Consider the following 24,804-nt stretch of genomic DNA (forward strand, 5'->3'; position numbering starts at 1 on the left):
TGAGTTAAAATTCCTGTGATATGGACCTGACAATACTATTTTCACAAAAAGGCCAGTTAGTAGGGTAGTTTGATGAGCACAGAAAATTAAAATAAGATTGGCGTCTTTAAGCCTTGCCTTTGGCCATGGGACTAAAACTAGGTCTCTAATAAAAACCTTTTGAAAGACCAGAGATGGTATGAGTTTTCTTTTGGTTGACCACCATAAGACTTCAAGGACTTGCTTCCCCTATGGAGGCAGATTTCTTCAAGACTGTGGTCCAGACAGACTCTCCAGGAAGGCAGTGGGTTGCATACAAGTTTTATGAGGGCTTTGATTTGCATTAAGTCTCCTGCATACTTTTGAGCAAAGGACGATGGGAGGGGGAGATTTTCCATGAGGAGATCCGTTGAGTTTTTGTGCCAATTGAAGACTATGAATTAATGCTTTTCTGATATTCCTAAAATTAAAACCCCATGAACTAACCATTTCAGGGTATTAAGCTTTGCTTCAAAATGCATTCTCCACAGATGAATCAAAGGGCCTAATGCATTTGCTATTTGGGAATAATAAAGCATGAAATGGGGTGCAGGACTTATGTATTTACATAAGAAGAAAGAGCTGGAAAAGTTTAGGAAAAACAACAGAGGAAGGTGCCAGTGTGAGACTTGCTCTGAAAAAGCGGACATGTAAACTGTTCCTCTTCAAACCGCCACCCGGTTTATGACAATTGAGGTGCAGAAAGGATTGTGGAGGTCTCACCCCTTCCTTTCCCTTGGGTTCCTTAGAACTTTCCTCTAGATTTTGGCACTTCCCTCACCTTGCCATGTACTCCCGAAAGAAGAAAGGGCAAGGAGAAACAAATGAAAAGAAAAACGTTTTGTGTTTCCCAAACGTTCAGTGTTGATCAAGTATCGCAATTAGGAAAATATTTAGAATGGAAGACAAAAAGTCAGATATAGGAACTGTAGGAATAGCAGTGATCTAGTTTTTAACTTAAAATTGAGTCAATTTAGACATTGCATTTTGTGTAAGAAAAAGTTGTCTACATCACATATAAATGTGTACAGCCTTTTCTGCAATCTCCTATACCACCTTCTGGCCCTCAAGGTAATCCCATTGAAAAATCATGGAATCACATAGCTTTGTAGCTATGCGTTGCATATTCTGTTAAGATAACTAGGACTTTTTGTTGTTGTTGTTTTTAAACAAAGATATCATTACAGAATCTCTTTTATTTACTCACATCAAACAAATTCAGGTCTAGAGTCATGCTGTATGCAGTCCCTGGGCTAATAGAGGCTGTGTCAGTTAGCATAAGTTTGATTGCATGTGATGACAAGTCCAGGCTTATAGAGACTTAAACAGGATTGAAAGTTTATTTTTCTTTCAAGTGGAAATAATGTGCAGGTAATGAGTCCAGGGCTGATGTGGTAACTCCATGGTCATCAAAGATCTCAGCTTTTTTGTTCTTGCTGCTTTGCCATTCTGAGTTTATCTCGTCTAGCTAGAACTGCTCCAGTCGTCCTGTTTGCATTTCTAGCCAAGGAAGGGAGGAAGGGAGGAAGGGAGGAAGGAGGGACATAAAAGATGGAAGGCAAAGGGGATTCCCAGAAGCTGCCATACAGCTCTTCTAGTTGTATTTCTAAAGCCATTGCTTAATCAAATGGCTACACCTTGCTGCAAGGAAGGCCAGGACTGTATTCTTTATTCTGGGCAGGAAAGTGCTGGTGCTTTATTACTAAGGAAGAAGGTAGAATGAATATCAGGGTAGGCAGCCACCAGTCTGTGTCTGCATGCCAACTAGATGCTTATTCTAATAACCAGTCTTCATTCTGTTACTTATTTTGTCCAGGTTTCCCCTGAATGCATGTACAGAGCACTGAAACGTCAGTTATATTATGCAATGCCTATAATAATAATAACAACAGTTAATTGGGAAGGCGAGAGGTAGAAATGGTTTCAGAGAAACAAAAAACAAGGAGGAAAAGGACCTATTCAACTTTTCTTTCTCTTTGTCTTACCCCCGCCCCCCTCCACACAAACTTGTACTCTAGTTATTTTTTTCTTATTTTTTGGCCAGAACACCTCACTGTATAGTTGAAAATGTTTCACATGATCTGGGGAAGAGAAGGATGACTATTACTTGGCTTTTTTGCACTTAATGGCAGATCATTTCACAGGAAGATCAGCTGGTTTGTCTAGGGAATTAGTAAAGAGGAAAATACTAATATATAAGAGGCATCAGTTGTAAGAGAGACACAAAATCTATTTTTTTTTTAAATCACTGTTAGCTGAAGAAAGTCAAAAGCCTTGAGTTTCTTTGGTTATTTCAAATACTGCCTTTCCTTGTGTATCTTTTGCTCTCAAGTTTTTGCCAACCAAGATAACCAGTAAAAGTGGTGGGTTTTACCTATAACATCAACAAAAACAATGCGTTCCGTGTGAGAAGTTCATTTGTTATCTGTTTCATCTTCAGGGTTGCGTTGCCTTAATCAGGGGAAGTTGTCTGGTGACATTCAAAGACAATGTAGGATGAAGACTTGATTTTGCTGGCCTTGAGAATAGAACGATGGGAGTTAAGATCAATAATGGAATGTGTTGGTTGATTAATTAGCTGGATGATAGTAGTGCAACATGGTAAAAGTAACATTTACCTAGAACTGTGGTTCTTAAACTTGAGTGTGTATCATAACTGAGGAGCTTGTTAAAAACACCTGTTCCAGGTCCAGCTCCCAAACTCAGATTTAGTGCATCTGGGACAGGTCCTAGGAATCTAAATTTTTGACAAGCATTTTAGGACCAAGCTTTGAGAAATACTGACCTACAAATTCAGGTAGCATGAAGACATTGATAGAGAACATGAGATTTAATACCATAAGAACTGGATTTGACTCATCTTCCCCATTTATTGTGTGATCTTGGGCAAGCTACTTAACCTCTAAATTCAGTTTCCTCATTTTTATTTTTATTTTTTTAAGGATTTATTTATTATTAGAGAGAGAGACAGCATGTGAGCAGGGGTAGGGGCAGAGAGAGGGAGAGAGAGAATCCTCAAGCAGACTCCCCACTGAGCATGGAGCCTGATGCAGGACTTGATCTCACAAGATCAAGGTCATGAGATCATGACCTGAGCTGAAATCAAGTGTCAGCCACTTAACCTACTGAGCCACCCAGGTTCCCCCAGTTTCTTCATTTTTAAAGTGTGTAAACATATAACTCTCTCATAGAATTGTTTTTCAGATTAATTGGAAAAAGACAGGTGACAACATATTGTACATTGCTTGGTACTTAATAAACACATAAAAAAGTTACTCCCTCATGGCATAACTTGATGTGGTCCACAGAGACTATGTATTCCATCATAAGTAAGCACCCCAAATTCCTACCAAAGAATCAGGCCTTTGGGTTAAAACATCGTCTTTATTATTTTTGTTTGTTTGTTTGTTTTGTTTGTTTTAAAACATTGTCTTTAGAAAACACCTGTTGTGATGCAAAGAAGTCACTTGGAACTGCTAATCCTTATCTCGTGCTTCCTGGGTGTGTTCTATGGAACAGGAGTCCCATGGGACATTAAGAGGGGGTATAAAAACAGGTTTCATGGTCAAATAATTTTGGAAAATATGGGATTAAATGGAATCAAAGTTTCTTTAGTGTAAGACTTCTCTGAGCCTTTAAAATATTAATGCAAAATTTGAGTCAATATTTTTTGTATAAACACCTTTCAGATTTAATGGGAAAATCTCTTTTAATGAGAACTCTCAGGGGATTTGGGTCTACAGAACATACCTGGGAAACAATGACGTATTTCCATACCCTGAAGTTTTAGCTTTGCTAGCAGAGAGCAGTAATGTAAGAGAGAGACTAGAATGGTGGTTTAGGGGAGAGGGAATAGAAAAAGGTGTGGGATGTGGGATCTAGCCCGGGAGGGCACATCCAAGTGAAGAGCTCACAGCAGCCAAGGACATCCTGGGAGTTCCAGGGGTCCTGGAGGCCCTAAGTAAGAAGGCTTGAAAGTCAAAATGCCTTGGTCACAGTTTAGTGTAGTACTGCTTGGCTGGGGAAACAAGTTCCCTACTTGCTTTCTCTGTTCTAATTTTTACCTTTATAGCTTCTGATCTCCCTAATTGAGGTCACCTAGGTACTCACAATGAAAGTTCATTTCTCCTCTCTTCCACCAAAAAAAAAAAAGCAAAACTCTTACTGGATATTTAACATATGTCAGGCACTGGACTTGGAGCTAAGAATCAAAAGATGAACAAGTTATTATTTATGTTCTTGAACAACGATCTAGTAAGAGAAAAATGTAGGAAAATCTCTGATTATGATTGTGTGATAATGTTAATTAAGTTATACATCCCACTTAAAGTGAATGAGGGGCAGGCTCAGGAATTGAAGGTATCAGGAAGATTTCAGGTTTAAAGTTATGGTTGAGCTAATTCTTGAGGGGATAAGAGTTGCCTGAAATACAAAGGCTTAGAAAAACTAAGGATAATAAATTTCTAGAGGACAGATTTTCATCTGGAAGCAGGGAACACACATATTTGATAGGAGCACATGGTCCTTTTATGGCATAAAGGATTGGAGGCAAATTCTTAAAACAATGATGCTAAATCCATCCTATAGTTAAGAGCTATTTTCCATCCATGACACAGTGACATTTATGAAAAAAGTCAGCACTTAATATGCTAGATAGGGGAACCTGATGTGCTGTGTGGGTCACCTGATGTATCCCCTCTCAGATGGGCTTTCTTGGAAACCCATGTGGTCACTGCTGAGTCTTGAATTTATCATCTGTGCTCTTTGCTTAGACTAGTTCTTGGATCAGATTACTAATCTATTTTTATCTGAAACTGACTCATGCTCTAAAGGGGAAATTCAAACCTCATACGTAATCAGTGTGAAACTTTCCCTGAGTCTTGGTGACCCATGGTCCATAGTACCACTTTTTTTCCTGAATTTATGGTCTAAAAAGAACATTAGACACACAACTCAACTCATTTACTAGAGTTGCCTCTTATATAGGAATGATCCCTGAAAATTTCTTAAATTGCCATTTAAATTGATAGGGTTTGAGCACTCTAAAGTCCAAAAAACAAGAATTGGCCAATTTTGTTTTTCTTCTCTAATTTTTTGGCTATGTCCTCTCTTCCTTGAAGCAGTGGGATCTGAGGTTTCAATTTAACTATAGATTGACAAACAGAGAAAAGAGGAATTTCTCCCTAAGCCAGGACACTATATGAAATGTGAGGTTCAGGGACATGTCTAATATCTCTTTTTATCCTCCCTGATTTCCAGTCTTATTCCTTGTTGGTTTGTTGGTTAGTTTGGGGAGAGAAGTGCCTACATAGAATTACATACAAGTATGAAGTACTTTCCTGAAAAAAAATGGTACTCACTGTGAAGGCAGAGAGAGAAGCTGTCTCTCTGTCTCAAGGCAAGAGGCTCTGATAAACTCCTACATCTTTTTTGCAATGCTCTATGTATTTAAATATTTAAAAACTGGAATTTTATGAAGTAAAGCTGTTTTACCTTAATTTTCAGGAAATAGGAATTTTAAAATATGCACAGGTAAAACAGAGATACATGTCTATAGACCTATTAATTAAGTTCTGATGGGGGAAAAAAACTGCTATTAAAGAAATGAGAATGTTATGAGCCACTAATGTATACGCTTGCAGTACTTTTTGACAAAATGTAAAAGAGAAAAATAGAACACTGTCTCCTTCATAACTGCTGTTGCTCCAGGCAAAACTTTGGCCATGAGGTCTGCTGCCTTGCTTCCCTGATTTTCTTGTTTCAACAATTGCACTAAATTCTGGGTAAATTAATTTTCCCTCAAAGTGAAAGGCTCTTTTAATAATTCCTTGAATGTTCACATCATTGTCATTAATGGGCTTTGTTCTGTTCACTGTAGGATAACTTCTTTACATACTTGTCTTTTCAAATGCTTTCTTCCCATGAATAGACATCATAGTAAGTCACTTGAAAAATCTCCTGTAAATATGAATTTTTTTCAATATTATCAACCATTGTCTCATAATTTTCTTTTATAACTTTGACTTGGAATTACAGAAACCCTGGTCATGAATACCAGGTCAAATTCTATACTTGTAGCTTGAAAAAAGCAGTTTGATAATAAATACAAAGCTTATTGTAGTTTAAAAAAAAACAGTAATAATGCATCAATATGGGTTAGGATTCTGAAGAATTTATTCTTTAAACATCTTTTGTTCTCATTCTTTACTTTGAGGTTTAAACTGAGAATTCAAGATAAAAATATGAATAGTTAAGAGTTCAAGGAAATGTCATTTCTGGAGACCATATCCTTGAGAAGTTTTTTTGTTTTTGTTTGTTTGTTTGTTTGTTTGTTTTTAATTACCAAGAGAGGGATTCAGGGTAGAATAGTGTTTAGACCTGTAGGCTCCAATGAGTGACACACCTGACTGACTTAATCCCTTGGTTCTTCCACTCATTAGCCGTGTGACTTTGGTGCATTCATCTATAAATTGGGGATAACAGCAGATACTTCAAAGGGCTTTTATGAAAATTAAATGAGGTAACCTACATAAAGTGCTTTGTAGTGTTTTAGAGATAGCTATTATTATTATCAAGATAGCTGTTACTGGTTGTTAGTATTATTGTCTGTATCTGTCTATTATTTTGGCATTGTATGAAATTTGCAACAAGGAAACCAAATAATTCTAGGAATGAGAATTTAGAAACTTTCTTTTTTCTAGGGCCCAAAAGAACCATTTTCAAGGGTTATAGTACTTTCATTTGGGGGGCTCAGGTAAGAATACAACTTTTCCAGGAGAGCTCTGTGATTGAATATTATTTTTGTGTCCTCCAAGAGGCTAGCTAGCCATGTAGAGCCCATTAAACCTATGCTCCCAGTTCTCAGTGTAGAACGAATCATCAGGTGGATTGAGAATAAATTTATAGGCCACATACCCAGGTATGTCAAGAAGCACTTTATTTTTCTACAGGTAAAATTAATATCTGACTGTAGCTCTCATTCCACTGAGAGGCAGGAATTCAGTTTCTACTTAATTCAGATTGGAGTCTAATCCTGGAAGTTTTACATGGAGCACATTCACTAAAGGTTTCGGGGGTGTGGTTCAGAGAGCTGGGTGCAGGATTTATTCTCCAATTCATTTTAAACATCTAGCACTATTTTCTTTTCCATCCTCCTCTCTCCTTTACCTTCCTCTAGTCTAGACGACCTCTATTTAGCCTTTGGGGTAAGATGGTATATCCCCTCACCTTGTCTCCTTCCAATTTTTTTTTTTAATGGATAATCTTTGTGTTCTGAATCCTTCAGATTAGAGTTTTGAAACGCTTTAAGCTCAGATTTTGCAAGTAAAAAGTTGTGTGTTTTATTTGAGAGGCTGTCAGAGAAATGTGGCTAGATATTTGATGATACTAAAGAATTATTGTTTAATTTTTAAGTGTGATTATGCTATTTTGGTGGTGAGCGCTGTGTATTGTGTAAGACTGATGAATCACAGACCTGTACCCCTGAAACAAATACTATATGTTAATAAAAAAGTAAAATAAAATAAATTGGCTTAGCACTCAATGCTCAGAAGTATATAAAGTTTGCTCTCATAGAGGGATTTAAATCACACCCATGCAAATGAAATAAAGAAGTCTGAACAGGAAAAACAAAAGAGTTTCTTCCAGCTAATACATCTTGTACAACAAATGGACAGGTATATATAGAGAGAACAACAACAAAAAAAGGCCTCCATCTTTTGGAGATATATATTGAAATATTTGTGGGTGAAGTGATACATGTCTGGAATTTACTTCCAAAACTTCAGGATAGAAGTGGAGTGGGCTAAGGGTGTAGATAAATCAGGATTGGCGTTGAGTTGATAATGGTTAAAACTAGGTGGTATATACATGGGAGTTCATTATATTAGTCTTTCTGCTTTTGTATTTGTTTGAGAATTTCCATAATGAAAATGTTTTTTAAAAAGCCATGAGTTCTAAGAGCTTGTTATAGTAATCAGAAAATAAGATGCCTCTCTACTCTGCATTCTTTTAGGTCATCCCTCCTTCTCTGAATAATACTTAGTTCCGACCAAGTGAGAAAAGTCACAGAGTAATATAATATTCTTGGAAGGGAGAGATCTCATTATCCAAGTTTCATCCTATTACACAAACCTACCAGTCAATTCAGACTTTGGTTGTAGACATATTTAATGATTAAAAATACGAATCACTAATACTTCCCTAAGATCCTTTCGTTATTTATTCACCATGTTAGATGTGCAAAGTGATGCAGAAAGTTTGAAACTGCTAAAGTATTTTGTAGGCTTGAGAAAGTTTTTTTATCAACCAATTAGCAAGCAGGTTTGGGGAGTAGGACTGGGATACAGATTACACTATATGAGTTATTCTGCACAGTTTAGCTAATGGGGATTATCCTCCATGGCCGAAAGTTTGTGTAAGTTGATGTAACCACACTCTTGAAAAATGTAACAAGCTCCTGTAAGAGAAAGAAGCTGGTAAGTGTAAAACATGGTCTGTTTTTTTTTTTTAAGATTTTTTTTTATTTATTTGACAGCGACACAGTGAGAGAGGAAACACAAGCAGGGGAAGTGGGAGAGGGAGAAGAAGGCCCCCCGCTGAGCAGGGAGCCCAATGCGGGGCTCCATCCCAGGACCCTGGGATCATGACCTGAGCCGAAGGCAGATGCCCAACGACCAAGCCACCCAGGCGCCCCTAAAACATGGTATTAAAATAAAGTGGTGGTAATGTTCATGCCAATATAAAAAAATGACAAAGACAGCTACTGTGCAGGCTATTGAATATCTAGCAATACAGTGGCTAATTTCATCCCTGATTTATCCCCTTATAGCAGAGAATTTATTCATAAAACATTTGTTGAGCACCAATGCTGTGGAAGGCACCAGACCTGAGAACAGTGATACACAGACCCCAGTGTTGAGTTCATGGTAGGGTAGGTAGCTGCAGGTACAGCCGAGCCCCTCCTGATTACCCTCTCATCATCTGACTCTCCCAGTTTATATGTATTAAGATCAGGGGTAAGAAAATTCTGCAAAATTTTATTTATAATTAGTTTGAACCATTTAGAAACAAATAGATTTATTCTCCTTAATGGGAAAGCATGGTGAAGATGAGCCACTATTGGATATTATAATTGAGTGCATTACTTCTCTTTGATAACTTTGAAATTCAGAGCTAGGTGTAGGAGAAAAGGTATTTCTCTTCTCAACTCATTTATTCTTTTACCCATTTCTTCTTTTCTTCACTCCCTATCTACCTGCTAGAGCCACAGTGAGAATTATTTTAATTTCTAAAAGGCACTTCTGTGTGAGAGAGAGAAAAAAATGTTACAGTGGAAATAAATGTTGGAACAGGCAGAGTGCCCTCTATGAAGGACACTGAAGTAGCTAATAGTTCCCCTAAGATATTACCATGGAGTGGTCCTATATGAAAGAAAGGTGGCATGAAAGATCATTGCTTCAGTTATTATTAATGGATTGCTGTTCCCACAAAGATCATATGGGGAATGGTTCTGATTGGTTGACTGGTGCCATCAAAGGTAGTTTGTTTAGCTGTGTGACTAATGCCACTGTTTTCAAGGTCTGCTCATGGTACTTCAATTAGATAGGCAGTTAGAGAAGCTTTCCTGAACTCTTTGCTGAGTTTCAGGAAAGGAAAACTTTTCCATTAACTGTGAAGTTTAGAAAAAAAAAAAAAATCCTATAATGTATTTCTTAACCAGATTAGAAACCAGAACCCTGGTAGGCTTTTGTTTAGCTGTTTTGCTGAGGGTGTTCTGCTAAGGCCATGCAAAGAATGAATAATTCATATTGAAAACCTTAGCATTTTACTTAAAAGCCTTATTTTCATTTTTGGAAAATGTGACAGCAAGAATTAGTACTGGCACTTCTGTTTCAATAATGGTGGTGATGTTTAAATGACAACAAACACATAATTGGACTTACATGCACATTTATGGACACAAAAATGTCATTACCTATTTTGGTGGAACATTTTACACTTACTCTATAAACAACAAAAATCAGCTTAAGTTGTTTTTATCTATAAGCAATGAATCAATGTGAGAAACCCTTGTGGCATTCACACTTTGAGAAAAATATCCTTTTTTAAATTCCCTGATTTTGAAAGGATGAAATTGTTTGTTTTAAATAAGATCTTGATGAGTCCTCCTAAAATAAATGTTAACCCATTTTCATAACATTCCTAAAGTTCCTTTGAAGATCAATAATTAGACTCCTCCTCAGATTAGAGATAAACTGTAGCAGAATAATTTTATGCTTCCCTCAGTTTGATTGAACTGAAATTGTCTGAATATTACAGGGTATGAGATTTAGCATTTTATGGTGAGAACAGAGAAAAGAGATTAGGAAATAGAATGTTGTGGGAAGAATGGGGGAACTCATTGATAATACCTTGGGTACCAATCATTTTACCCATGGAAAACACAGGATAAAAACAACTCTTCTCTCAACTATTGCATATATTTCCATTTTTAGAGTAAAAAAAATAAATTTAGGTATTAATGAGAAATAATAATGAGCTCAAAGACTTCCTGGGTCTACTCAACCCCAACAGTGAGGTCTGAGTATTTCCATGCCTCACTGAATTTTCTGAGACCCACAGAGTCACAAATACTCTTATTATTACTTTTTGTCTGCCAATTTCTTGGCATTATACTGTAGTTCTATTTGTTGACTTGAATTAAGTTTCTTTTTTTTTTTAAGATTTTATTTATTTATTTGAGAGGGAGAGGGGAGAGAGCTCAAGCCCGACACAGGGCTCGATCTCATGACCCTGAGGTCATGACTTGAGCCGAAATCAAGAGTTGGACACTTAACTGACTGAGCTACCCAGGAACCCCTAATTAAGTTTCTTTTAAAAATATATTGCTTTAGGGTGCCTGGGTGGCTCAGTCGTTAAGCGTCTGCCTTCGGCTCAGATCATGATCCCAGAGTCCTGGGATCAAGTCCCACATCGGGCTCCCTGCTCAGCGGGAAGCATGCTTCTCCCTCTCCCACTCCCCCTGCTTGTGTTCCTCCTCTCGCTATCTCTCCCTCTGTCAAATAAATAAATAAAATCTTTAAATATATATATATATATTGCTTTAGGGGCACCTGGCTGGCTCAGTCAGAAGAGCATGCAACTCTTGATCTTGGGGTTGTGAGTTTGAGCCCCACATTGGGTGTAGAGATTACTTAAATAAATAAATAACTTAAAAGTATTGCCTTAGTAGGGTGTTTTCCCAGCTGTTGCTAACCTTAAACATTACACGTGCATTAATTCAAGTGGCCATGAAACACTGATAGGTTTCTCCTGGAGACCATTTTAGTCCACCTATTCGTTGGGACATATGGATAAACTCTAAGAATTAAATCTATAAAAGAACTAGCTATAGATAATGTTAAAAGATCAACTGTTCTGTCTTGAACAGCTTTATAGGATGAATCTGTGTTTTCTGTCTTGCAGTGGCTCAAGAAGCATATGGCTGCCGCTATTCGTTTTATGTGTTCCTTGTTCCTTTCTCAGGTCCAGGTGATTCTCTGTTCTTGTCTGATCAGGTTGCTCCACAACTCAGGGGCCCTCAGGGGTTTTCACCTATCAAGAATGCAGTGTCAAACTAATTTACATTTTTATACAGATCAAAACAGATGTTTATTTAGTGCCATGTTCATATATGCATTGACTATGTAAAGTGAGTTAGATGAGCCTCTGAAGACATCTCATACGCTTTGGGCTCCCACTGTTTCAGGTTCCTTTAGTGTCTGAGAATTCCCAGCTAATTCTTCAACCTGCATTTCACATAGTATTTCACCAGATAAATGGTTTTTCTGTTGTTCTTCTACCATTTTCTTTCTTAGATCTGCCTCTGAATATATTGTCAGTTTAAGTGGTAAATCTTCAACTTTCACAAAGTCTTCTTCATCAGATTTTTGACTTATGTTACCAGATTCTGCTTCATAGTCATTCACTAACACCGGAGATTCAGTATCAGGACTTCCAGCCAGAGAGCTCTCAGGAGTTTCCTGAGCAGATTTAACTTCTTTGACTGTAGGCACCAAGGTTTCAATTTCAGTTAAAGGTAAAGGCAAAGGGTTAGGCTGTTTAGATGAATCAATGGTAGTGAGAGAGTCCTTCTGGACAGCGCTATTTAAAGGTTGCTCGTTTTCCAAGATATTGAGGTAACAGGGTTTCACAGGAGTGCTATCTTGGTCATCTTTACTAGTAGTGGGTTCTTGTTCTGATGAGACATTTTTGCTTTCTCCTGATTTTTCAAAGTCATGTTGTAGTACAACAAATACAACCCACACTTACTTCTCCAGCAGATGGTTCAGTACAGTTTGTGTTTATCTTGGGTGAAAGCTTTCCGCTCCTCTCCCATCATATCCCAGCTTGGTCACTTAGTGCCTTTATGCCCTTTTTTCTTTCAAATCTAACCCCAAGAAAGAAGCTTTTAAACTCAACATGGTCTAGGGGCGCCCGGGTGGCTCAGTTGGTTAAGCGACTGCCTTCGGCTCAGGTCATGATCCTGGAGTCCCAGGATCGAGTCCCACATCGGGCTCCCTGCTCAGCAGGGAGTCTGCTTCTCCCTCTGACTCTCCCCCTTCTCATGTGCTCTCTCTCTCTCTCTCTCTCATTCTCTCTCTCAAATAAATAAATAAAAAAAAGATTTAAACTCAACATGGTCTAAATGAATTATATTGTTTAAAGTGTTATGTTTCTTAGGCACATCTACATTTACAAGCCCACACAAGTTTTAGATAATAAATTTTGTCTTTATTGGTAGAATTTGAAGTCTCAAAGGACGTATTGGAAAAGTTTTCTGGGGATGGTGGGGGTGCAGATGAGTCAAAGGGTCTTGTCCAGCACCTTGGAAAATACTCCCAGTCTCTTACTTTGCTTACTTATAAGATTAGTTCTGGTGAGGCATAACTCCCCTTCTCCCAAACCATCTCTCTCTCCCACCTTTATACTGAAGATCAGGGAAACCTCCACTAAGAAGCTTTTCTTGATTAGTCTCACCGTGCTTCAGCCAGCCTGTTTAAATTCTGGCCTACTCTTCCACTGTTATCAGGCTGTTAAAGACCTCCCACTTTTATAGGCCCTACCCCACATCATAGCACATCAAAATGCACAGACATCCCACATTAACTATATTTATTTTTTTCCTGTAAATACAATTTAAAAGGATCATGATACTTTTACATCTAAAATTTTTTAGTTTTGTATAACTTAAGATTGACTATAATTTCTTGGTAATCGTATATTTTCAAAAATCTTTACAATGAGAAAATATACCTTTTTTAATGTAATGAAGTTTTATGAATATTAAATTTCATAGGCAATGAAGAATGCACTATAGTGCCAGTTTATGGAAATTTAATTAGCACTTGCTAATTTACTTTTAAGGTTTTTTGTATTTTGTAATAAATTTTTTTTTTTCAGGTTTCAAATGTTTTTACAAGTTCACAGGATGCGCATAGGCACTCATTTTAGTGACTTCTATTTATCAGGCAGCGTACTAGCAGCTGGAGTTAAAAAGTTGAAAAGGCAAAGTCCCTGCCCTCAAAGAGTTCAAGGTGTGAGAAAGATATTGAAGTAAATAATACCGACGCAGTGTGGTAAGTGTGCTAATAAAAATAGCATTAGAAACACACAGAGGACTCTGAATAACTCTGCCCAGCCCAGTTCTCAGAAAAGGTGGCTTTTGAGCATAGCAATGACTGGCTTCATTTATTCCTAGATTGAAGAGCCCCTGGTTCTGGGTACTTCATGGAGGATTGTCTCATTGATTATTTTCACATTCTATTTCATAACTAATACAATCTTGAGTTCTTGTAGAAATCTGGAAGACCTTCCAGAATTGGTCTGACAGTTTTCAACCCATCAGGCCACCCTCTGTTTCCAGGTGCCTCCCCTTCCACTGTACAGATAGACCATGAACCACAGGGTGATCCAGTTGCATGTGATCTTCCTCAACGGAGAACGTTCAAGGTCACTGCTATCATGATCCCATTATATAGGTGAGGAAATAAAACCTCAGAGAATGAAAGTCATTTGCCTAAAATCAGGTGGGTAGTAAAGTGGCAGAGCTGAGACTCAAATCTACTGTGTGTGTGACTCCACAGCTCTTAACCTCGGTACTCTGTAGTTTGGGACACCCAGTAGCTCATTTGCAAATGCATTCATGTGGCCTCTGTTCTCTAGGTAACTTTGTGTGTACATTTTCTCATTAATTTCCTTCTCTGTCGATGAAGCGTAAAAGGGTTTTTAAAAAGGAAAAAAAAAAAACCAACCCTCTCTATACCCAGGAAGAGGTAAAAACTTATATCGGGAAAAGATGACTCAGAAAGGAAGAAATATTGAGTATAAAATCATTCCCCAAATACCCGTCGCTTGTCCCATAGCTTCTTTTATAAAGTGACAAACATTTCCATCTTCACCTTATATTTTTGCCTACATTAGCAAGAAATATTTTGCTTGATATGTAATTTTTGATAAGGGAAGATTCATCAGAATAAAAAAACTATAATATTTCATATACTTGAATGAATTTTAGGTTGGAAGTTAAACAGAACAATAGGAGTATTCATATTATAATCACCATTTTTAATGATCTAATTTTAAGATTTTGTTAGAAGCTGAGAGTAGAATCCACACAAACATTGAGTTAGTGAAAGGTACTAATAGCAAAAATTCCTCAGAGCCATGAAGATTAGTCTTTGCTGTAAGTTAGGATAATATTCTGTTAGAAGAGTTCTGATTTTAGTATTGTGTAAGCTGTTTTCTTAATACATATCTACCCTCTGCCTAGGTGATATTCATGAAATAAGGCATAGATAATGCATTTAGTAACACTGAGCTGAATCATGCAAAACATAATTTGTGTGCAGTTTTGGGGAGTATAAAATAAAAGTTGTTTTAAATGTCAAAAAAAATCCATAAAAATAAAGCATTCTAATCAGAGAAAAAATTTAAAAGCTTGTGTCATAAAGGAAAACAATTTACTTGTGCCGGTACCCTTAATAAGTGCCCCAAAGCGTTCCAGTGCTGTTACATTCTCTAATGATATTACAGTATGTGGCACATCTCATCTAATCTGTTAGTAAAATCCTAAAGTCACTTATGTCAGTCTCTAATGCAAGCCAAATGAGTCTTTCCAGTAATAAGAAGCTTCACAGAATTAGTTTTCGTTTTGCAGAAAATTGCCATTGGGGCTGGCACTTTTATCTAAAAATTTCACTCGTGCATAAGCAAAAAACTCATATATTATTTGGTTACATTCCATCAGTATGAGAAATAACATTGTGAGAATTCTATGCATGCTAATGATATATAGAAATCCACCTGCTTTCAGATAAAATGAGTTTAATTTTCTGTTGCCCACTGCCTGGTTGGCCTTTCATAAATTACTTATGCACAGCTATTATTAAAATAGAGGGAAAGCAAATTAGAAAGTCCTCCTATCTCTCTACTGGATTTAGCCAAGGCAGGGCTGTGACAGCTAGAGTCAGCGTTTTTGAAAAAATTCTGCTCTCTTGAAAAATTTTGCATCTCTATACAATTCTATACCACTGTTGTAAACGTTCTGACCTGCCTTCTTACCAAATTAACCTAAATCCTTTCTATTTTTCAACATTAATGGAATCCTCTAGAGTCCTGCTGATATATATTAAAATATATTTATTGGTTAATTTGAATTCCAGCATTTTGTACCTCATTTCCAGCACTCCTGTTATATCTGAACAGCTTTGAGCTTTAGCATTAAAAACTTACAAATTAAGATACATACAGTACATCTTACAATTATCAGATCAAAACAACTTAACTTTTATTGGAGTATAGAATGGCAAATTTAACTTTCTGATAAAACAGAAAATGAAGACTGTGTGAAAGAGTTAATTGGATTTCAAAAGGTGTTTTCTAGCTGATGGGGGGTCTTTATTGGTCAATGAATACTTGACCTTTTGGTTTTGGTTTTAAGGACAGGTGAAAAGTTTTTATTTTGAAGTCCAAAGTTCCCAATCACTTACACTAATTTCTGTTAATTATTTTGCTTTGTTCAATTATGGTTACAAATTTCTTAGAATGTATCAGGTGATGACCATGTCTTTGAAGGCTGAGTAAGCATTGATGAGGCTCTACCCTTGCAGTGAATGCTTTGGTGTTAAAAGAGATATCAAAATCCTGTTGGAAAAGCAACTTCAGCTGCGGTTCATAGTGAAAAAGATAAAGAACACTTTCGAGCCATTTCATAAAATCTCAGTATAAAGAGATCAGTTTTTAAGACAATTGCATCCTGTGTCAGGAAGGATGGTTACATTACCCAAGTAGTGTCTTAACCTAATTCTGGAAAATAAAATATGCTCATCAGTTTCTGCTGTTAAGATCTTTTTCATAGTGTTTTGATATAAGCTTTGTGCCTAGGTGCAGTTTTTAAGAGTATCTTGGTAATAGAAGTTATTAAAACATATAAAATAAAATTAAAAATATGTATTTGCAGTATATGTGTGAGGTAAGAGTGGAGCAGTTTTAGAAAAGTATGTTAGAGTGGGGAGGGAGACACCTCTTTTTTTTGTCATCTGTGCCTCTAATCTTACCTAACCATTTTTTTTCCTCTTTGGGAGAAATCTTTCAAAGATAACCAACGAGCTTATACTAATGTTCAAAATGGATGTTCAAAAAGAATCCCAAACAAACAAACCTAGCAACACAACTAAAAGACATACAAATGATTTTGAAAATCTGCTATTGCAAGATACTGGAAGAAAATTTCATTTTCAGGTCTGGTCCACAGCAGTGTTCGAATAGAGTCCTCTCTCCTCCTGATAAAGTTTAATGATAAAGTGTTTGTTTCTTGAGAAAACTGGATCAAAAATACTATTTCTATGTCCAGCATCATTAATCCTAAAGTTCAGTGTGTAATTATGTGGTCTTAGGATGCCTTTAAAATACAACTATTCTGAAATTTGCAAAGTGAAATTCACTAATAGAGTTTTGTCAGTTGTCTCAAAAAGACAGAATACAGAGTTTAAGATCAGTCAACTCCTTGAACCATGATATGTTAATTCTCTGTTTATAAAATACATAACTAGCTGAAGCTTCTTAGTTGTCTTGTTTTTATCCTGGCACTGGTGGTTTGAGCCAAGAAATCCCACGGAAGACAATCAGAGTGTCATTACTCCCTAGGCGTCTGCATAAAATCTAGCACCTGCATGAAAAGAGAAACATCTATTCCTTTAGATAAGCTTAAGTTGTCAGCATGGTTGGCATTGTGCAAACACAGCTTCCTATCCATTCTAAGGGTTGTAGACTAGGAAGAAACATAAATCTAAATTGAAAATAGAAAATGAATTAAATTATCAGGATCATTCAGACAAAAAGCCAAAATAAAGTTTTGCAAATAAGCCAATCACATGCTACTTCTCAAAAACTGTAGCTTGCTTTTCCTGTCAGACTGTTTGCTTTAAATTAATTCATCATTTAATTGATCAGTTGTTTCTCTATAAATTGATTGAAAGGCAGCATGAGTGGGGTTGTACAAAGCTAGGAACTACTGAATTTGACAGAGCTAGATTTGAAACTTCGTTATAGCATTACCTAGTGATGCTATTCTGGCTAGGTATATAACCTTACTTGAGCCTCAGTTTCTTCATTTATAAAAATGGGATAATACCTTACTCATAGTTTGTTGGGAGGATTGAATAAGATTATATATGAAAATGATTTACTTTTGAGTATGTAGGTGCTCAATAAACGTTAGGCTTACTTTAGTTCATGTAATCAGCTATAGGTATGGAAGGCTTTTTAGAATGTGCTTCAGATCTTATACATTTTTTTTGTAGTATTAGAGGTATGATTTCCATGTATAACTTTCCTTTGGTCATTTGTAGGTATGTAAAAATATTTTTGTTGTTGTTCTACTCTTAGATCTCATATATGTTTTTATAGTATATTGGTATGACCTCCATATATAGCTCCTCAATATGTACATCCATGAATGAAGCAGAGATCTTGTTTCTTAAAAGAGGACAGGACTTTGAAAATATGAAGGATTTCAATACATTCTTCAAGAAAATCCTTAGGTGCTCATTGTAGAATATTTGGGAATTATAGAACAATATAAGTTAAAAAATGAAAATCTTTCCATATTCCAAAGATCTTTGAATATATTGTCTTTCAGCTTATTTCTGAACGTATATCTATATATCTTTTTACAAAATTGAGATCATATTGTATTTCCTAAGATTTTTTTTTAAGATTTTATTTATTTATTTGACAGAGAAACAGCGAGAGAGGGAACACAAGCAGTGGGAGTGGGAGAGGGAGAAGCAGGCTTCTTTGCGGAGCAGGGAGCCCGATGTGGGGCTCGATCCCAGGACCCTGGGATCATGACCCGAGCTGAAGGCAGACGCTTAACGACTGAGCCACCCAGGTGCCCTATTTCCTAAGATTTGATACACATTCAATTTAGTAACATTTGTGGTTCCTCATGACTTAAATATTTTTATAAGCATAATTTTTAATGACTGCAACATATTCAATTGAATGATCTTACAGTAATTTATCAAACCATTTGCTATTTTTGAATGCTTAGATTGTTTCTAATTTAGTGCTCTTGTATAAATTTATTTAACATAAATAAGACTTATTTGTTGCTAGTGGATTTGAACTTTTAATTGGAATTTTATTGGAATTTGAATTGTCTTTGGTGAATCATCTTTTCTTATCCTTTTATCATTTATCTATTGGTGTGTTTATCTTTTTCTTATTGACTTATAAGAACTACTTATATATTAAAATATAAATCCTTTATCATTTTGCATTTATTTTTGGCCTTTTAATATTATGATGTTTTAAACCTTATATAGTTTTACATTTTTATGGTGAAAAAGAAATCCTTTATTTATAATATTATACATTTTAATACTTCTATAAATATTACTTCCAAATATTTTACTTCAGAGAGGGGAAAAATTATTGCTTAAAATTAATTCTCTTTTTATAATTTTATTTTTTACGTTTGATACAAATCATGTGAAAGTAATTTTTGTATTTTATGAAGAGGTAGGGTGTTAGTTTTATTTTTTCCATAAAGTAGGGCACTTTTTCCTATTTCTTATATTGGATAAATCTCATGGATTTATGATACTTTCTGACTTATTTCTCAGTTATCTATTAGATCTATTTATCTGCAGATATTTCCCCGCTAATATTGTGTTCTTTTATACAATACAAATCTTAGTTATTTTATCACTATTTTGGCAATAATAAAATAATTATTACAATAAATGGTAATTATGAAGAGGACAAGAATGATCAGTTCAGTCAAGTCAAAGTCAATTTGCTAGGTAACCTTGGTTAAACTGCTTACTCCACTTGGAGTAGTAAAGTGGGAAGGATCTACTAAATGGGGAGAATAGTACCTGGTGAACACTGTGGGTGACTCCTCACTAGGCATTTTAGTCCCACTCTTTAGTGGCCAGTTATGGTGGTCTTATCATGGTTAACACAGATTGGTTTAGATAGGGTCCTGTCTAAGCTAATTTGGGCCAAAAAGACTTTAGAAAAGTCTTGCTCGGGGTTTCTGGGAAAGAAGTTTCCTGCAATTTAACAGATGGGCAGGCTAGTTTCTGTTTGTCTGTCTCTGACACACACCTACATTTCCCTTGACCATGAACAAGGAATTCCATTTTTCTGTCTACTACTGGCAGTCATCTTGAGATTATGAGGCAAGCCAGTCTGAGGACTAAAGCTGACCCAACGAGAAGGGAAAAGCTGAGAAAATAATGTGAAGTAGATCCTGAAGCCCTTATATCCCTTTGTCTGAAGCCCACACTACTTCTGACAGGTCACTGTTAGTTGCAGCTGTAAGCATCCTGATTGATACATATTACCTCTTCCAAGTTTAGTGTGATAAGCAAATAAAAGCAGGATTCCATAGTGCTTTAGACTATTGCCAGTAATAATATGTGATTGTCATCACCAAGATGTCATTAGATATGAAAATGTTACTGTCATTATGCACGAGTTAGTGGATCACACATCTCCACCAGCAAAAAATGCTTGAGCATGTTGCTTTGATATATTTATTTATTAGATGCATTACTGTACACATATATGTGATAAAGAATGTATATTAGATACATATAGCATTGTGTATTATGTACATTATAAAAATTCACAAAATAAGAAACTAGAAAGAGATAAATATGAGATAACTAATTTAAAATCATTTATTTTGTTTACTTATGTTACAGAAAACTTGTTTTCCTCACTAACAGCATCATCATTATTAAATTTATTTTATAAAAGTATCTGCTGGTAACACCCCAATGCCAAGCACTTACCATCTTAGAAAAGGTCAACAAATCATGAGCAGTTGTTTTTTAAAAAAATGTCACAACTCTCCTTTACATTCAACTCTTTTAAGTAGTTTTTGAAGAAACTACCAGCACACATCTATAATATACCAGGCTTTTCTTGCTCCCTCCCAACCTACTTCAGATATTGTAAAGTAACATCTGTATATATATTTAGCCTCACACATAAACTGCAACAGGCCAAAACATGCCGAAAGTTTGTGGAAGAATTAGGGCTTCCCTGTTGACCGTCTACATTGCTAAAATCGCGAATTCCCCCCACCACACTGACAAACCTTTTATGTTAGGTTGACCAATTTAGGGTGTCATTGTCAAGTATATATTAGATACCACTAGGGTTTATTTTATTCCTTTTTAAGATAAAGATAAATAAAAACTCATTATTTCTTCCCATAGGTCAGTGGCTTCTCTTATGTCCTCTTGGTCTACGAGTACCCTGCATAGGGATCCATCGGTTAGATATCAAGTGTGAGCTGCTATTAAAGAAAAATTAACAAAGCCTTTCTACAAATCTATTTTTTTGTTCAAAAGCAGCAATCATGAGATAACATGTTGAAACAGTTGGAAAACAGATCCTAAGCAACAGACAGACTACTCTAGTACACCTTCCACAGCCATGGAGAGCCAAGAATATCATATACTTGTGGTAAAATTGAGCTGGCTTTAAAATAAGGTAAAAACATAGTTACATCTGGGTACTCTGAGTTCTTGGCAAGTGAGTTACATTATATAGCCAAAGTGTATTGCTTCCTACAGACTAAACATTTCAAAAATCAACGCTTTTATTATATTTTAATATTTCTAGTATGAATTTCAATCATTTGTGCACTAAATAAGCAAATATTTCCAAGAGTGTTCTGTAGATTATTATAGAGGGCTCATCTGACGTGTGTGAGACCATTTGCCACACCCTTAAGTAATTCCACATGGCCATCCTTTTTGAATTCTTGCTTCGCTTTTTATGGTGTCTCTTTTCTTTTCCTTTAATATTGTTGTTTCTTGTTAATATACTAAGGTCTGCTTCTGCAGCCCTTCTCTCCCTTCCTGATTTGCTGCTTTAAATCACTATTGGCCTCGAAACAAGTTAGAAATGTCTCTTAAAGACTAAACTGGTTTTGATTACTGTTCTAAGTTCTCTCCTATGAACAGACTATAAATTTTACTGCCTGGGTGTTATAACATACATTCTGGTTACTTAATATTCTTTTTATTTTTTGGTTTTGGGATTGGTGAGGAGGCTACAGACCCATGCTTCAGAATGGGTAAACTGTTACTTAAGCACATAGTGTTTTCTGCTTTTGACTTGGTGGTAGTGGATTCCTTCAAACTTGATGCATCTGTTGATCATTAAGCCTTAACTCCCAAAAGGTAATTATGACCTATTTCCTGTTTTCCACCTTCTTAAAATTTTTTTTCCCTCAGAATAGGAAATTTGGAAAAACATATAAACATCCTAAGGAATGCCAAGAAGGAATCCTGTACTGAACACTAGTGACCTCCTACTTAATTTTTGTTATTGCCTTAACCTGAGACCAAATTACAAAGTATTCATTGACCAAGAATTGTTTCTTTTTGACTTCGGGAAATTCAAAGTCATTGCCTAAATTTTTGGCTGAAATAAAGAAGTAAATGAATGAAATTAGTAAATAAAATAATATGTATTTGTTGTTTGCCCCACAATAACTTTCAAATCATTTGACTACTTACCAAAACTAGCTAGAGTTGACAGTATTCATTTGATATTTGAAGTGCATTTCATAATAGATTTTTTTTTGCAATTTTGAAGTTATTTAACACCTATTCTTTGAGAAATTACAGCAATTTATTAATCACACAGAATGAAGTCCAATAATACTACCACTTTCTGTCTGCTTTGTATTTTACAATTTTTAAAGCATTCTTTCCATAACTTAATTTTTTTTAAGTTCTCGGAACAATGCCAAGAGGCAAATGGGGCAGGTATTATTAACTATTTTACAGATGAGAAGACTGAGCCACATTAAAATTGCACCTAAGGGACTGACCAAGGTCACAGAGAAGGCTTATAATTAATAGAACTGGGATGAGAATGCTGAGTCAATGCTTTTTGCCCTTCAGCATGCTGTCTGAGGGGACAGTTCACAGAACTCCTGATATGAAAATGAATGCTTAATAAAAACCTGATTGGGGCACCTGGCTGGTTCAATCAGTGGAGCCTACCAGTCTTGATGTTGGGGGTGTGGTGTAGAGATTACTTAAAGATAAAATTTTCCCAACCACCCCCCACCCCACTGATTAATTGATAAAGAAGCAAAACATCTCCTACTGAAGTGAGAAGAGGCAAAGATCTCAGAACAGACCTGGAGAGGAGCTGGCATGTGCCTATGCATTTTTGTTCTCAGTCACTGCTAGATTCTGTTCCTACACTTGATGAAATGGCCCAGGAGTCCTTCTTCCCTGGCCATGGCTATAGCCGCTGTACGTGGAACCACTCTCCATTTAACTAGGATTAAGGAGGAGCCATAGAAGAGAGATAAAGGGAGTCCTAAGGGAGTCCTCTCCTTACTAAATAGGCTGAAAAAATGTTCAGATTCACAGCTGTTAGAAACAGCAGGTCTTTGGCACCCTCCCCTTGTGGAAAATGATGATGATAAGTTCTAGTCCTTCAAAGTTCAAACTTCCTGGACTTCAGAGTTCTGTTGTTTCTTTGAGTCTTGGGAAAGGACTTTAGGATGACGTAGCACATATCAATACATACAATATTTTACAAAAGTCAGTCCTTTGTCCCCAGAAGTTAATTTTCCTTTTTATTTAGCATAGGACATATCCTAGGAACTTAGTAAAGGGCATGCTACAATACTAAGAATTCTATAATTAATGTTGGCCAGGATTGAATTTAAATCCCTTACTTTTCAGGGTCTAATTAAACTGAGACATTATTGTGAGTGGAATGAGACATTTTCCTGACCAACCGTATATTAATGGTTTAATGGGTAAGGATTTTATGTTAAAAGTTTAAAACATATTTGGAATAATGCATTTTCCTTTGAAGTTGAAAAGAGTGAAAAGTTATCTTGCCTTAACATAAAAGGAAATCACCTTTGATATAAGAGGCCTTATTAGGGCAGATATTATTTTATTTCTTTACAATTCTCAGTAGCTCTAAAATACACTACAAGATTGTAAATATAATTATAGACACTACAGCAAGATAACCATTGTAGTTTAGTAGCTTTTGGTTCTAAATTACTAATTCATTTTAGATCACATTTTTAGCTGTTAAATTGAACTCTGTGGAATAAATGTTAATATTTGCAGGTAGCTTCACTGTAAAACTGTTGATACAACACAATTGTGCATTCAAGTGCTTAATTTCAGGTTTTACTTGTGCTGTAAAAGGTAGTTTAATATATGTTCTAGAAAGTAAGCTATAAGAAAATAATCATCTGTTGATGTTTATGGTGTACTCTACAAAAGAAATACTGTTCATTTTCTGGCAATCATTTTTTCCCCCAGAATTATAAATTATATGCATTAACAGCATTAACATCTTAGATGTCTGTAGCAACTTTTTCTCAAATAATTCCAGTGCTTTTTACATCTATTATTTCATTGAATCTTAACATCAATATTCAAACTCACAAATCAATGTTAATTGAAAATAGTATTATAAAACTTAAACCTGAAAGAGCAGTGCATAATATGAAGTTTATAAACTATAAAAATTATAAAAAAGACAAACCTCCAAAAATGTTCTGTTCCATAAAAGAATATTCTTCAAATTTCACAAAGACCAAAATATTAGTTAGATTATTTAAAACTCAACTGATACTGAATAAAATCATCAGGCATAAATAAAGCAGCCAGAAATGCTATAAAATAAGCCTTCAATTTTTGTGTAAAATAAAAGTGTGTTTTCATGCTCATACAAGCTTATAATCTTCTTCTGCCCTACTTCTCTGATCTCAGGAAGAAAGGATCAAATTCTTTTGCTTTTTTCAGTTTTGTCGAAATAGAAATCATAGATCTTAGGAGAAGGGGACAAGGAAGCGCAACAAAGGTCAAAGCTAAGGGCCAAGTGGACTGAAAAGAAAGCTGAATTCATTTTCCCGAATCCAACTGCTCTCTGGAGTTGGCTTATCAACGTCTTGTGTTGTAGTAGTAATGTAACTGTCACTCGGATCTATATTCCTCCTGCAAATAGAAAAATAGCCTGTTAATTTTAGGAAGAGTATAATTGTCACAAATCCCTCAGATTAAGGCCCAGTGACCGAAAGGAATGGAGGAGCACTCAGAGATGTTCAAGATTGAACTTGGATAATTTACTTTTGTCACCACCAACAAATCCCAGAGCTGGATCTCTTGAAACTTACTGTGTTTGGTTTCAGTAGCACAGGGGTTAAGTTTTCTTCCAGCTTGCCCTAGG

At 35.9% G+C, this 24,804-nt stretch overlaps 1 protein-coding gene across 1 annotated transcript; it reads right to left on the reverse strand.

Annotated features, from left to right (window-relative positions):
- Window positions 1-11,629: 11,629 nt before the first annotated feature.
- On the reverse strand, window positions 11,630-22,843 carry LOC116633707 (pericentriolar material 1 protein-like). Its single transcript, XM_032406272.1, has 2 exons — window positions 22,804-22,843; window positions 11,630-12,325 (listed from the first exon to the last, which is right to left on the reverse strand). The coding sequence occupies exons 1-2, from the start codon at window positions 22,841-22,843 to the stop codon at window positions 11,739-11,741; spliced, it is 627 nt and encodes a 208-aa protein (XP_032262163.1). The 3' UTR covers window positions 11,630-11,738.
- Between the last annotated feature and the right edge of the window lie 1,961 nt (window positions 22,844-24,804).

Source organism: Phoca vitulina, unplaced genomic scaffold (genome assembly GCF_004348235.1).
Source record: "Phoca vitulina isolate PV1807 unplaced genomic scaffold, GSC_HSeal_1.0 scaffold8, whole genome shotgun sequence".
NCBI classification, from domain to species: Eukaryota; Metazoa; Chordata; class Mammalia; order Carnivora; family Phocidae; genus Phoca; species Phoca vitulina.

Excerpts from the sequence above, each read along its gene's own strand:
- LOC116633707 (XM_032406272.1), bottom strand. The coding sequence starts at position 22,843 with ATGGCCAGGGAAGAAGGACTCCTGGGCCATTTCATCAAGT. Across the intron at positions 12,326-22,803 it reads CCTGGGCCATTTCATCAAGT|TGTGGGTTGTATTTGTTGTA; the intron begins GTAGGAACAGAA and ends TGGAGAAGTAAG.